The sequence below is a fragment of the Tenebrio molitor genome, chromosome 7, assembly GCF_963966145.1.
Source record: "Tenebrio molitor chromosome 7, icTenMoli1.1, whole genome shotgun sequence".
NCBI lineage: Eukaryota > Metazoa > Arthropoda > Insecta > Coleoptera > Tenebrionidae > Tenebrio > Tenebrio molitor.
Window position 1 is genome coordinate 19,834,861 of NC_091052.1, and position 12,972 is coordinate 19,847,832.

At 47.4% G+C, this 12,972-nt stretch overlaps 1 protein-coding gene and 1 pseudogene across 3 annotated transcripts; one reads left to right on the plus strand and one right to left on the minus strand.

Annotated features, from left to right (window-relative positions):
- Nucleotides 1-823: 823 nt before the first annotated feature.
- LOC138135112 (uncharacterized) lies at nucleotides 824-1,323 on the minus strand (annotated as a pseudogene).
- A 686-nt stretch (nucleotides 1,324-2,009) lies between these two features.
- Nucleotides 2,010-7,884, plus strand: LOC138135463 (uncharacterized). Of its 3 annotated transcripts, none has more exons than XR_011160992.1 (3): nucleotides 2,010-4,510; nucleotides 4,567-5,304; nucleotides 6,430-7,884. XR_011160992.1 is itself a non-coding variant. In XM_069054201.1 (3 exons), exons 1-2 carry the CDS (start codon nucleotides 5,295-5,297, stop codon nucleotides 6,756-6,758), a joined length of 339 nt encoding a protein of 112 aa, XP_068910302.1. In that variant the 5' UTR covers nucleotides 2,010-5,294; the 3' UTR covers nucleotides 6,759-6,797; nucleotides 6,906-7,884. The 3 variants fall into 3 exon arrangements, 2 of the variants coding, with proteins under 2 accessions (XP_068910302.1, XP_068910301.1); XM_069054201.1 differs by having other exon boundaries at nucleotides 2,010-5,304; nucleotides 6,430-6,797; nucleotides 6,906-7,884; XM_069054200.1 differs by having other exon boundaries at nucleotides 2,010-5,304.
- The last annotated feature ends 5,088 nt before the right edge of the window (nucleotides 7,885-12,972 follow it).

Genomic DNA, 12,972 nt, shown 5'->3' on the forward strand with positions numbered 1-12,972 from the left:
GAAGTTCGGATTCGTTTGTGATCCGCTTCTGTGATGGTTGAGAAAATAATACTACTATAGCGTTTGCAAGATCAACAAATTTCCTCTCACTTGTACTTTCTAATACTAATTTCAGAGCATTTAATAGTTATTTATGCAACGAGGTTCTGTGTAAATTGGGCTTTTCTAATTGCCCGAGAGGCCAAATTGAAACACAAACGTAGCGAGGATTTTAAGGCCTCGAGGGCAATTAGAAAAGCCCAATTTGCACAGAAACGAGTTGCATACAAAACTTTATTGTCCCCAAAGCTTCCAAATCTATTAAAAATGATTTCGCATTTGCTTTTGACAGTTTTGACAAATTTTTCAAGAAATGTCACTTTGAATGTGTTGTCTAGGGCAACGGTTGGTTATCTGTTATTTTTTGCTTTAGAGCAGTTAGGAGGCAGTTTACAAAGGAGAAGAATGAGAATTTATGACAGTTGAAAGCGATATAGATAGTTATGCATTAAGGGAGATGTGAACATGATTTTTCCCTGAGGGTGACGTGGTTATAATCCGAGGGCCTTTGGCCCGAGGAATTATAAGTCAACCGAGGGGAAAAACATGAATATCTCCCGTGGTGCATACAATATTTTATTTTTTAATCTCTGTACTTAAAAGTTAAAATTTTATTAAAAATATTTAGCAGGGAAGATTGCGTGAATATGTGGTTGCTATAGTTTCGTTCTCATGAGTTTGTTGTCAACAATGTGGAGGTTGAAAAAATTTTACAAATCCCGAGGGAGATATGAGTGGTTTTTCACAATCTGTATCTATGACGAAAAGCAACAATATCGTGTTACTAAAAAATAAAATATCTTTCAATATTTTTAGAGCTCAAATTGTGTTTACCCTTAATTGTCAATGCTTCACTATAACAAGTGTGGCAGATATGCCGTTTAATTTCAAAATTAGGTCTTTTTAAGATAGAATATTCCTCAGTATTTTCATCTTCCGTTTCTTCCTTTGTATTTTCATCTTCGGTTTCTGTTATAACTTCATGTTTTTCTCAACAACCGACAATATATTAAAGTAACCACAATCAGCCAAGAATTGCAAAAATAAGTGCATATTTTCCTCCGATATTTCATCAAACTCCAAAGAAGTAAGTTCCTTTAAACTCGTTAGATGCTTGATATTCACCGATTTAACTGTTCTTATCTTTACTTCACCACAAGAAATAATTTCCTCAATTTTTTCTCGAACTGAAGGTTCTGCAAACAACTCCTCCAGATTTTTTACATAACCTGTATCAATCCAGAAAGACGAATATTTGGGGGTACCAGTTGTTAAGTGCACATTTTTGATTTTTGGTAAGGTAACATGGGTAGATCAACAGGGCTTCCAGCGAGTCATATTTGTCATATTTGGTCATATTTTACGTTAGATGTCATTTTTTGTCATATTTTTGATGAAAACTGGGAATAAATATGACATTGATCATATTTTTTACCTTCCTACTTATTTTGTTCTACACATTAAAGAATCGTGAGCAAAAAACTACATTCCGTCCAAAAGGAAGCAGTTGACCAGTACGCCAAAATACAAAGCTATCACCATAGCTTTGACAAACAAATGTTTAAAACCAAAATTGCATTTCATTGTAGAAAGTACTTCAACTACTACCCATTTTACTCGATTTTTTCAAAAAGATGAACCTCTGATACAGATTTTGTAAGATGAGTTGTTAAATTTGTTTAACACCATTGTTGCGAAGATTTTCAAGAATAATATTTCTTTTGATATACGTAATGACTCGGAAGCTAAAATTTTTGATGTTGGTAACTACCTTCCTCTTCAAGAGATCAACATTGGAGTGAATACCAGAAAGGTTTTTAATAATCCGGAGTTTAAACAATTGGATCGCGTTACTTTTTACAAAGGTGTAAGAGACCATAATGTGGCAGTGGCCAAACATATTCTTAAAAAGTCATCTATTAACGACAGCTCATTTTTAAAATATTGCCGTGAACGTCATGTCCAAGCAATAGCAGAGAAATTACCTTTAATGGACATAAATAACACTCTACTTACAAATGGGTGGTCTCTTTTGAAATGTGAAAAATGTGTAATTAATTATCAGACGTGTGGTGAAGGTAACTGCATCGAAAAATTTTGGAAAGACGTTTTCCAAATTAAACATGCAGATGGCATCACTCTAAAATATGCTAATATCACGAAAGTGGTCAAGGCGGTTTTGTCTTTATCTCATGGAAGCGCTGATGTGGAGAGAGGTTTTTCAACATCGAAGAGAATTCTAACTGATGATAAGACTGGGCTCTTATGTAGGACTTTGAATGCCCGGTTGAATATTATTGATGGTCTCGCAATGTATGAAAACAGACCCGAATTCGTACCCATCTCAAAGAAGCTGATTCAAATGGCAACTTTAGCCCACAAAAGTTATCAAGGATATCTGGAGAATGAGGGAGCAAAGAAAAGAATTTGTGAGGAAGAGCATTTAAGAGATCAATTAAAATCCATTCAAACATCAGTTGAAGTCGTCGTTACTGAATCAAAATCTTTGGAAGCTCTGGAGAGTGAATTAAAAACGCGAGAAAGCAATGTCCTCCAACAAAATAAAGCTGCCTGTTCTATATTACAGCAAGCTAGTGAGAGGCTTGATTCTGCAATTGAGAAGGGAGACCTAGTAGAGGTCAGAGTAGCCAAAGGTCTTTTGGAAGGTTATCAGCAAATCAAAAATATGGAAACCAAAGATGCTGCTGAAACCAAAAAAATTAGCCTTAATAAACGCAAAAGTGCTTTAATCAATTCGTTTATTAAAAAACGGAAGAAAGAATTCCTTTTTATATTTTGTTAGAAGAATTTTGGTTTGGGACGTTACTGTCGTAGATACACTTGCAGACAGTTACGTATTGAAAACATCTGAAGTCTCAGGTTTTGCCGCTGAAATGGCTTGCAAACGCAAACATAACAAATATAGTTCAATTATTTCGTCAAACTACATATTTAAAGGTTTAGCCTTTGAAACCTTAGGCCCTTGGTGCAAAGAAACAATAGATTTCATTAATGTCATCGGAGACCGACTTATCGCGGAATCAGAGGATTCAAAATCTAAGAAATTCCTTTTTGAGAGGATTTCCCTTGCCATTCAACGTGGAAACGCTGCAAGCATTCGGGGCACTTTTCCAGATTCCGCATTATTATCGGAAATTTTCGCATTGTAAATTAAAAATGTTATTTTATTATAATTGTTAATATTACGGTTTCTTTTTTATTCTAAATCAAATAAACTTGAAGACAAAAAAATATGGTCCTAATTTATTTTTAAGTCATATTTATACATACTTTAGTCATATTTATAGTAGCCAAAGTCATATAATCATATAATTTTTTTACACTGTCGCTGGAAGCCCTGGATCAACCATCAAACATGAATCCCCAATTTGATTTAGTTATGTCGTTGTTAAATGTTCCAAAATATGCGCCTCACGCTCGGCCTCACCTCATCCAGGCTTCACGAGCCGCCACTGCCCTAGAGATTAGGGGAGCAGGCAGCTCCCCGAAGGTAACAAATTTCGCTTTGTCGGGGCATATGAGCTGGTTATGAGAGGACTATCGTGAGGATCCCCCTCGGGGGACCGATGCGCGTGACACTGCAAGGGTCCCCCTTTCGGGGACCGATGCGCGGTGTAACACCGTCTTGCCTACGGGCAAGAGGACAGGAGGAGACTGCGGCCATTCCCCCAGGTGTGGTCCCGGGCAAATGGCAGACCACACTCTGTTTGCCCATAAATCGTTCCGGCAGACTACCCAATCCCATCGTCCCGTGGGCAACGGGCGTCTCGGTTCGCAATTCGTGTGTGGTACTAAGGGGGGAGGGAAGTCCATCGGCCTAGCCGGTGCCCTCCCACGGGAACGGACTCTTAGTGGCAACGTGTATACGCCAACCGGTAGGTCTTCAAGGACTTCAAGCTTTAAGGCAGGCAGGTCGGGCCAAGGCCCAGGATACATATTCAGTACCCACCGACAAGACCAAGACGTCATCCCAGACCCCGGAGCAGGCCCAGAGTCGCTGGCCCCGGAGCGAGACGAGCCTGTTTCATGGGTGTACCGGCTGAACAAGTAGACCCTCACAGCAATGCTTTCCGGACTCGGCCTGGATGTCACCGGAACAGTCGAAAAGTTGAGGCGACGTTTGGTCAAGTTCCTCCGGGACCGTGCAGCCGAGACGGTTCTGCCGCCCACTCAAGGATCCGCGCCAAGTGTACCAGTGCCAACCTCAGCGCCCGTGCCTAGTGTTCCAGTGTTGCCACCGGAGCGGTCGTCCAGGTCAGTGAGTGTGCAGGACTGGAGAGTGACATTCAACGACAAGGGGAACTCGGTCACCTTCCTCAAACGGGTCGAAGAGTTGTGAGTCCGATGGTGTCAACGCCGACCAGTTGCTGCCTCACTTACCCGGACTCCTACAAGGTGAAGCTGCCGCCTGGTTCCGGAACAACCGTCAGCGGTGGTGTGACTGGAAAGGGTTCGTAACAGACTTTCGATTGTTTTACTTTCCGGTAAACTACCAGGAAAACCTAGAAGTGGAGATTAGTCGCAGCCTCCAGCGACCGACCGAGCCGGTGACGACGTACCTGACCGAGCTCCAGACGCTGCTGAGACGGCATGGCAGCCTCCGACCGGAGCAGCAGCTGTCATGGATGTACCGCAACCTCCTTCCAGATTACAGGTTACACCTGAAGCGATCCGAGCTCACCGACACCGCCACACTGCCCTAGTGGAGTGGAGTGATCATCGACAGGGGTCTCCTCTGGATTGAGCACGCCAGGTATGTAGCAAGGAAAGTAATGGCTGCTGCGCATAAAGTCCGTGGGGTTGCAGGTAGCACCTGGGGCACCGATCCGAGGACGTTGAGGGAAATCTACAACGGGGCAATTAGACCCGTCCTGCTCTACGGCGCGGGTGTCTGAGGCGAGAGGTCTGCGGACCCTCGAATCCAGAGATACCTGCGGACGGCCCAGAGGTCGTTTCTCCTGAAAGTCACGAGAGCGTGCAGGACGACGTCGAACTTGGCCCTGGAGGTGCTGGCGGGATGCGTCCCGTTGCACATAGACGCAGCATCAATCCACTCGCGGTGGGAGGCCGGCAAGTCCATCGACTTGGAGGGGAAAGTCGTGTTCGCGGAGGGACCGCACCCGGCGGAACCTGAGAGGAAGTGGGAAGAACTCGCCGAGGACGACACACCAGGGAAGTGGTTCTGGACCGACGCATCGCGGAAGGAAGAGAACACCGTCGTGGAAATCGTCAGAATGGAGGCAGGTAAGTTCGTAGAACGTAGGGGGCTTCGGCTCCAGGACGGTTACCCGACACATATGGCGCAGCTGTATGCGTTGGGAAGCGCGATTATAGTTATTTGTATATCAAGGATGCGAAATCGTACTTTGACGAACCGAGAGAAAAATTGTCACCAAGGTCGCTTTGCGGCCGAGGCAAGACAATCTCAAGATCGTCAAAGGATTCTGTAGCCAAGGTGTACACAACATTTTGTGTGCAACCCGAAAATTTGTAATTATAAAATGAACAAGTAAAATTTCCTTCACTGTCAATAAAAATAAAGTCGGCCTACATGTCGCTATGGAAACATGGAAACGACATAAGTAAAACAATTCACTTTGAAAAAATTGCAAAAATGTCCGAAGAAAATCACTATGTTTCAGTTCCGTGTACTCCTCCAGAGTTAAAAAAAATATTATAAATTGTGCAGTGTCGCATTTGAAACCTGAAAAATCGAAACGGCAATATGAAAAATGTTACAGTGACTTTGAGACTGATGTAACAAGAAGAATGTGAAAACCGTGTTTTACTGGCTTACCTATTTATTGGAATTTATTTATTGTGGACGGTAAATGTTAAGTTCTGTTATGCTAAGTTGTATATCATCTGCTCCTTTTTAGGTTCTTTTAATCGTGGAAATATCAGGAGCCGTGCAAAGACACAAATAAACCAAAATATCTGTTGATGACATTCAGGAAATGTTACGAGATATTTCTCTTTTTGATCGGTGAAAAATTAACCTAATTCACATGTGTATGTTTTATATAAATGATAGATCGGTAATGGGGATCTTTCTTATCGACTGCTCCTTCTCATGCGGCTGTCTCATTTGAAATTGGCGGAAATTTCAAACCGGATGAAAATTCTGTACTAATAGTGGCCGTTCCTGGCACAAAATCAAACTTAAACTGTAACCAATCCAGATTTTGTAAGATTACACCGGAAATATGCAGATAGATATGTTGTAATTGTGATAATAAATAAATATAAAAATGACTTTTACTTTTACGGCCGTCGTCAAGGCAACGGCTGCGAAATTCAATTTCGCGGCCTGTTGTGCGCACGCGAAGTCCTCATTTCGCGTACGGTTGCACACAAAATATGTTGCAGGCCGACGAGGTATGGACATCAACTTCGCAACGGACTCCAGAGTGGCACTGGACATGTTGACGAAGAGAAGAGGAGGAACCGCGCACGCCATCCACAAGAAGCTGAAGAGGATCGAGGATGAAGGCTCGACGCTGAAGCTGTGGTGGTCTTCCGACCAACATAGAGGAATCGCAGAGGCGACGAGATCGCGAAGAGGGACAGAGAAATGCCAGAGGAGTTTCCAGAAGAGCGGGCCCCCATCACGGGGAGGATGCTCAAGAAGGAAGCGACAAAGGCATCCATGGCGAGGTGGCAAACCGAATGGGACCAAGGCGAGACAGGAAGGATGACACACGGCATCATCGGAACAGTGGAGACAAGGCTTCGAGGTTGGAACCACAAAGCGGTGTGTCTCCTGACGGGTCACGGCTCGTTCAGGGTGTACCTCCGGCGGTTCCACCTGTCTGAAACCACAGGTGAGTGCATCTGCTCCACAGGTTCACATTACACGGCCCAGCACATCATCGAGGAGTGCGAAAACGACGAGAGGAACGAAGCCAGGGAGGAACTAAGAAGACGGCAGGAGGCCCCTTCCGAGTGGCCAACCTGACCAAGGACGAGGAAGTGAGTAACTTCAACAGGTTCGCGGAAGAGACCAAGATGGAAGAGGAAAAAGGCCCGAGAAGAGGACGCTGGGGAAGACGACGAAGACAGGTGAGATAAGGTATTTATTACTTGTGTGAGTGGAGAAGGATGAATGAGAGGGTGTGGGAGTTCTAACGGGTCCTTTGCAGGTTCGAAGAGAGAAGTGGTGCGGCCTCACGTCTTCGGGCAGGCAGGCTGAGGCCGTCCCCAAAAGCATAAACCTCCCTAGTGGACACCGGAGCCGCCGGTTCGTTCATTGGGGACTACCTCCGCGACAAGTGCTACCGACACCTCCGCCCCGCCACTCCGACCATCCAGTCGACCCGGATGGCCAACGACCAAGTGGATGCCATCACCGAGGCCTACTGGATATCCCTGAAGATTGGGACGACGATCATCCGAGGGAAGTTCCACTACCTGCCGCATCTACCGTCCGACATCGTGCAGGGCATCGACATCCTGCGGCGATACCCCTTTACCATCGACCTGGAAAGGGGCAACACCTCGCTACGTGCTCCAGCCGCCGTGAATGCGGTGCAGCCGACACTGGCGCACCCTGCCTTGCAGGTCAGTGACAATTCGCCACCCACTCCCTCCACAGACAAGGTGCAGCGCCTTCGGCAGCCACTCGCGGAAGGGCGCCCCCAGGTGTGCCCGATACACCGAGGTGCGACGAGAGGTGGAAAAGAGCCCAACAGCTCAGCTGGATAAGCCGCGTGTCCCCAAGCGGGCTCGGCCCGCCGCCCTGAGGGAATGTAACGACTCCGTCCACCACCGGAAGGACCTTCAAGCCCGACCGGGTGAAGTTGGCGGCCGCTTTCGCGAAGCAAAGCAACATACAGAGTACCCGAACCCGCAGCTGACCTTGCCAACATTTGCAGGATGCCGAGCGTTCGGCAACAACTCCGACGGCGACTGACCAGTCAAGCCGACCTCGCTCGGGCAGCGCGACAGGCCGCCCGTCAGCTCCAGGAGCGGTTCCGCCGGGCGCCACGGACCCCCCAAGAGGAAGCAACGACCCAGCCACCCCATTGCCACTGGAAGACGCCGACAGCCCCACAACCCGAAGTGGGGTCGGCGACACCGGCGCCCATCGGGGAACCACCTTCACGCCCGCGGGGCCCCAACGACAGCGCCAGGGACCAAACCCTGGACCTCGAGTGGGAAGTCGTGGACGAGCTGGACGCGGCCCTCGCCGGGATAAGTAATCCGGCTGCCAGCCCGGCCGCTCTCCCCCCAGCCCGCCGCACCGGCCCGAACACCCACACTTGGACCACCCGCAACCGAACCAGCCCCGGAGGAATACTACGACTGGACGGAGCGGGACGAGGGGCAGCAGACAATGAGCGCGGCCCGCAAGCACCCCGACTTCCGTGCCCCGAGTTGCTGTGCTGGAGATGCGGCGTCCCCGGGCACTCCCGCGGCGTGTGCAGAGCTCCTGGAGGGCTCTTGTGCTCCCAGTGCGGGACCATGGGGCTGATGTCGGGGGACTGCCTCTGCCCACGCACCCCGGCAGCCCCTCTTCCACGAGCCGTCGGGACCCCCCAACCGTAACGACGCTGAAGCCCCGGAACCAACTCCGTGCCCGCTGTGCGGCCACCACCGTAACTACCGCAACGGCCGTTAAGCCCGCCACCGCCGCCCCCAGGCGGGCCAGCGGAACGGCACGACAAAACGTCCACCGAATTGTTACGTTCTTTTTCTGTTTGTTTTTTCCGTTACAACCCGAATAAAAATTTAAATTCATTACCGACCCCCATTTCAATAACCTTCCCCCCCCCAGGAAGCCGGAAATCTGGCCGCACTGAGGGAGGAGCCGAGGAAGGTGGAAGATGTTTTCAGTTTTTAGTTTTGTCCCCCGACACCCCGGGAGAATCCGATCTTGTGTTTGAAGAGATGGATGTTTAGTTTACCGTCTTAACTTGAATCACCGCCGAAAGGAAGAAGACGCCGATGTGAAGTTCGGAAGTCCGCAAGAGAAGAAAGCCCCGCCGCCCGGCCCGCCCCATCGGGAATAGGAACCCAAAAGGAGCGACGCTGCGCGACCCTCCTTTTCCGAAGAAGGGGGGATGTAACGAAGTTACTAGGAAACCGCTCCCGGTGGCGGAAAAATTCCGTTCTTTCTCCGGGCCGAGGTAGAAAACTAGCGCGGATCCGACTGCACCAACCGTCTTCACCGTATCAGCCCCGGAGTCTGCGTTCCCTCCGGGTGTCGATATCCGGACTCCGCACCGAACCGAGCTCCCCCACCGACACACTCCGCGAATCAACGGTCGCGCGCAGCCCCGCCACGCGCGACCGAATTAACAAAAGGAACGTGCAAAGCCAGCGGAGCATGATTCCCGCCACGATTCCGCCTCCGACACCAGCTCCGATCCCGAACCCGCTTCTTCCCCGACAACCCGAACCAGCCCTCCGTTCCCCGCACCCCGGCCGTATGCACCCGGCAAGCAGCCAGGCCTTCCGCCCCTTTCCCCGACCCGACTCCGGCCCGTCCAAACCAGCTTTCTCGCTCTCCCGTCCTCTCTCTCTTCCCCCAGGTGAAGTGAGTAGTTAAGCAGGTCCAGCCAAGGCACGTAAGTACAAACCTCTCCACCATGGACGCTCCACGGGAGACAGATGCTATCCGACTGCCGCGACCAACCCGTCCACATCCCTCAGACGCTCCAGGTCACGGACACCATCCCCGAAGGATTTCGCCGAACCTGGTGCTCCAAGCAGTTTGTAAATAAAGGTTTTAGCGATTGTTATTTGTTTTGCTTCCTCCTTTCCGCGCCCTAACAGCCGACCCCTGGATATACCGTTACTCCGCAAAGCTACCCCGGCGGCGTGGCGTCCCACCACAGCCGAAAAAAGGGACTGGCGCTCGAGGCAATAACGCGACCGACCGAACGGCGTCAAACCCCGTGACGTCACAACACATACTAAAAAATGTTACTAGAAAAGAAGTTTTATTTTGTCTATTTCTTTACACAGGAGAAGTTTGTTACCTTATACCCCAAACAGCCTGTATATAAGTACAGGTCGCAAAACGTAGCTTGATACTTGAGATGCGCAGATACAATATAGAATGAGAAATCCGATTAGCAAGAAAGACCGAAAATCCTCCGACGGCTTTGTTTACAGTGGGTCTCTCCCCACTACTTCCCACAATTTCACTGCGCATCCATTTCCCAAGTATCATGCTATATACAGGTAGACCAGAACAGCTTGGCGAGTGACGCAGTGGACTGAAATCCCTCCCACTAGCGGAGCGCACTTGTCTGTTGGGTCTGGAAGTGTTTAGATCGTGTACAAACGGGCTAAAATCAGCGCTTCAAGCTTCAAGTGAACAGCATGTCCGTGCTGTTTTGAGCAGATTTGCTTCATTGAGTGTACCGTACCTACAACCATAGCCATATCCTTGTCTTACAGAGACTCGCTCGTTTCCTCTTGTGCGCATCTCATACGCCAAGCTATTCTGGTCAAGCTGTACGTTTTGCGAACTGTACATTCAGCGGACAGCCCTTAACGTTGAGTATTTCAGATGGCTGGAGACAGTGTTGCATATAACTAGGAGGACTATAATGCGTGTTTAAGCTGAAAACTGTCGCCAAGAATATGAGATAGAAAATGTATCTTCTATGCCGTTCACTGGGTTGTGATGAACCAAGTGGGTAATTCAAATTTCCCACCAAGCGTCCATCTCATTTTTTTTTTACCAACATACGCAATGAAAAATAACACCCGCGAAATTCAAAAATGGCCAAGAGCGCGTGATCGTACCTCGTTAATTTCCCTACGTTGTGTTTTTTTTTATACAAATTAAACATTTCCAGATTCGTTCCAACAGGGTTTGTGAACCACACAGAAGAGTGCAAATAAAACAACACAATAATTAAAACCAGCTATTTATTCAAAGTTATGATTTTCGTTAACGCCGGGATTCATGAATAATAAAACGTCTCGGGAGAGGGCACAAAAATCTCCTCAAATGTGAGAAGACTACTCATTTAGAACTCTAGGAAAATGGTGAGCTCTGGCCATTCTCCCAGACCCCCGAATGAGGCTCCGCTAAAACCTCTCCTGAAAATACGAACAAGTCCGAAGTGACAACGTGGACGGGACAGTTAGTGAGAATTGAGCAAAACTGATTTCATAAACAACACAATTCAAATTCAGAAAAAACAGGAGGGTCATGTACATTACAAACAAAACAGTTACTTCGGACCGTTCGAGCGAGAGCGGGCACTAGGCGAGAACTTCAGCATGTTCTTTTTTTTTCTTTTCCAAGTTAATTTACAAAATACGGCAGATACGCTATAGAAGGAGTGAGTGGCTTTGGGTGGTCCGGGGGTCTGTGGTACCTATCCTTACGACTTTATCATTTCCCGCCTACCCGTGATTTAGTGCTAAGGGGAAAAATCCTAACTGCTTTACGTTAAGTCAACAAATTGAGGTACTCTAAGTTCATCGGTTGAATTGAATATAACTATTTCAGAGCAAAAACAAACGACGCTTGTCAAGTACCACAAACTTCGAGAACAGATTCCCATTCCGGAAGTTCTGTGCCAAGGAACTCGGATTCAACTTACACCATGAGCGACGTTGCGGACCAGCATTCAGCAAGCCCCGCCAAGCGTTATGGTTTTCGGGTCTCTCTTGGGGCACAACATGTTAAACGAGGGGCCGCGGGGTCGTGTTCAACGATTGGATGTTAGGAGCAACTAAACCCCTCAAACAGAGAGAGACCCTCGCGATAAGGAAGAATTGACATTTACAGCAACTGGAAAATGTAAACGAAACCGCGACAAAACTTTGTTGATGGAGTAATCTAAGAACACTTTCAGTTTGGGATGGAAAAGTGGTAACAACCAATAACACATACATAACAATAAAACAAAAAACACAGTCCAGTCGACCCTAGCCTATTAGAGCCGGATCATCGACAAGGGGGCCCCCCCCTTGGAGGGCGCCCCAGGACTAAATGAGGAAAATACCTAAATGTAGAAGATCCCTGGATAAGGAAAAAGCCCGCGCAGATACCTGAAATATAAACCCAATTGGTTGCTACCGGGATGGAAAGTGGAAAGTTTCAAATTTTGATTAAAAATGTTAAGCAATAAATAAATACTTATTACACCAAAAGCGTCACTCGGAATAATTAGAAAGGGGATCAAAGTGAGGGAGTGCGCTGATAAAAAGTGAAAGCCACAGACCCACGCTAAAACTTGGAGTCATTTTCTTTTAGGAAAATTAGGGAATTGTAAAACCTGCTTTGACAACAAAAGGAAAACGTGATCCGTCACTTTTATAAATTTGGCAAAACTAGAACCAGGCTGCCTTACGCTCCTTCGCAAGCTTATAATGTTAAAAACATAATACATGGGGATGGTCGAGATAAATGTGGATTTTGTAAAACATGGTGGAAACCCACGTGCGACCCATTTGTGTCTTATTATTGTTAAACTACATTTCGCGCGAAGCAGAATTAATTTTAGTACCCCAAACACATACCTAGTTCAAAACAGAAGTTGGACAGCAACATTTAGCACAGTTCAATAAAAAAACAACTAAAATCGCACAATTAGCACACAGAAAAAATACACGGTACTTCTGTACTACTCTGCGGTCAAGAAAAAGTGCCCTCCAAAAAAAACATGGCCGTTCATCCCCCGTCGACTTTCACCCACGCCCCCAAGCGGTCGCCGACGGTACCGAACGCCGGTAATTCTATAGCTTTCATTGGCGGTTAGTTTTGAATTCAAAAGCGGTTATCTCAGGGTGTAGCCGACCGCACTACGTCAACTCACGGCTTACGCGTACATGCGCACATTGGGACTGGACCCACTGAACGGCATAGAAGATACATTTTTCTATCTCATATTCTTGGCGACAGTTTTTGCACATGGGAGGTATAGAAAACACGCATTATTGTCC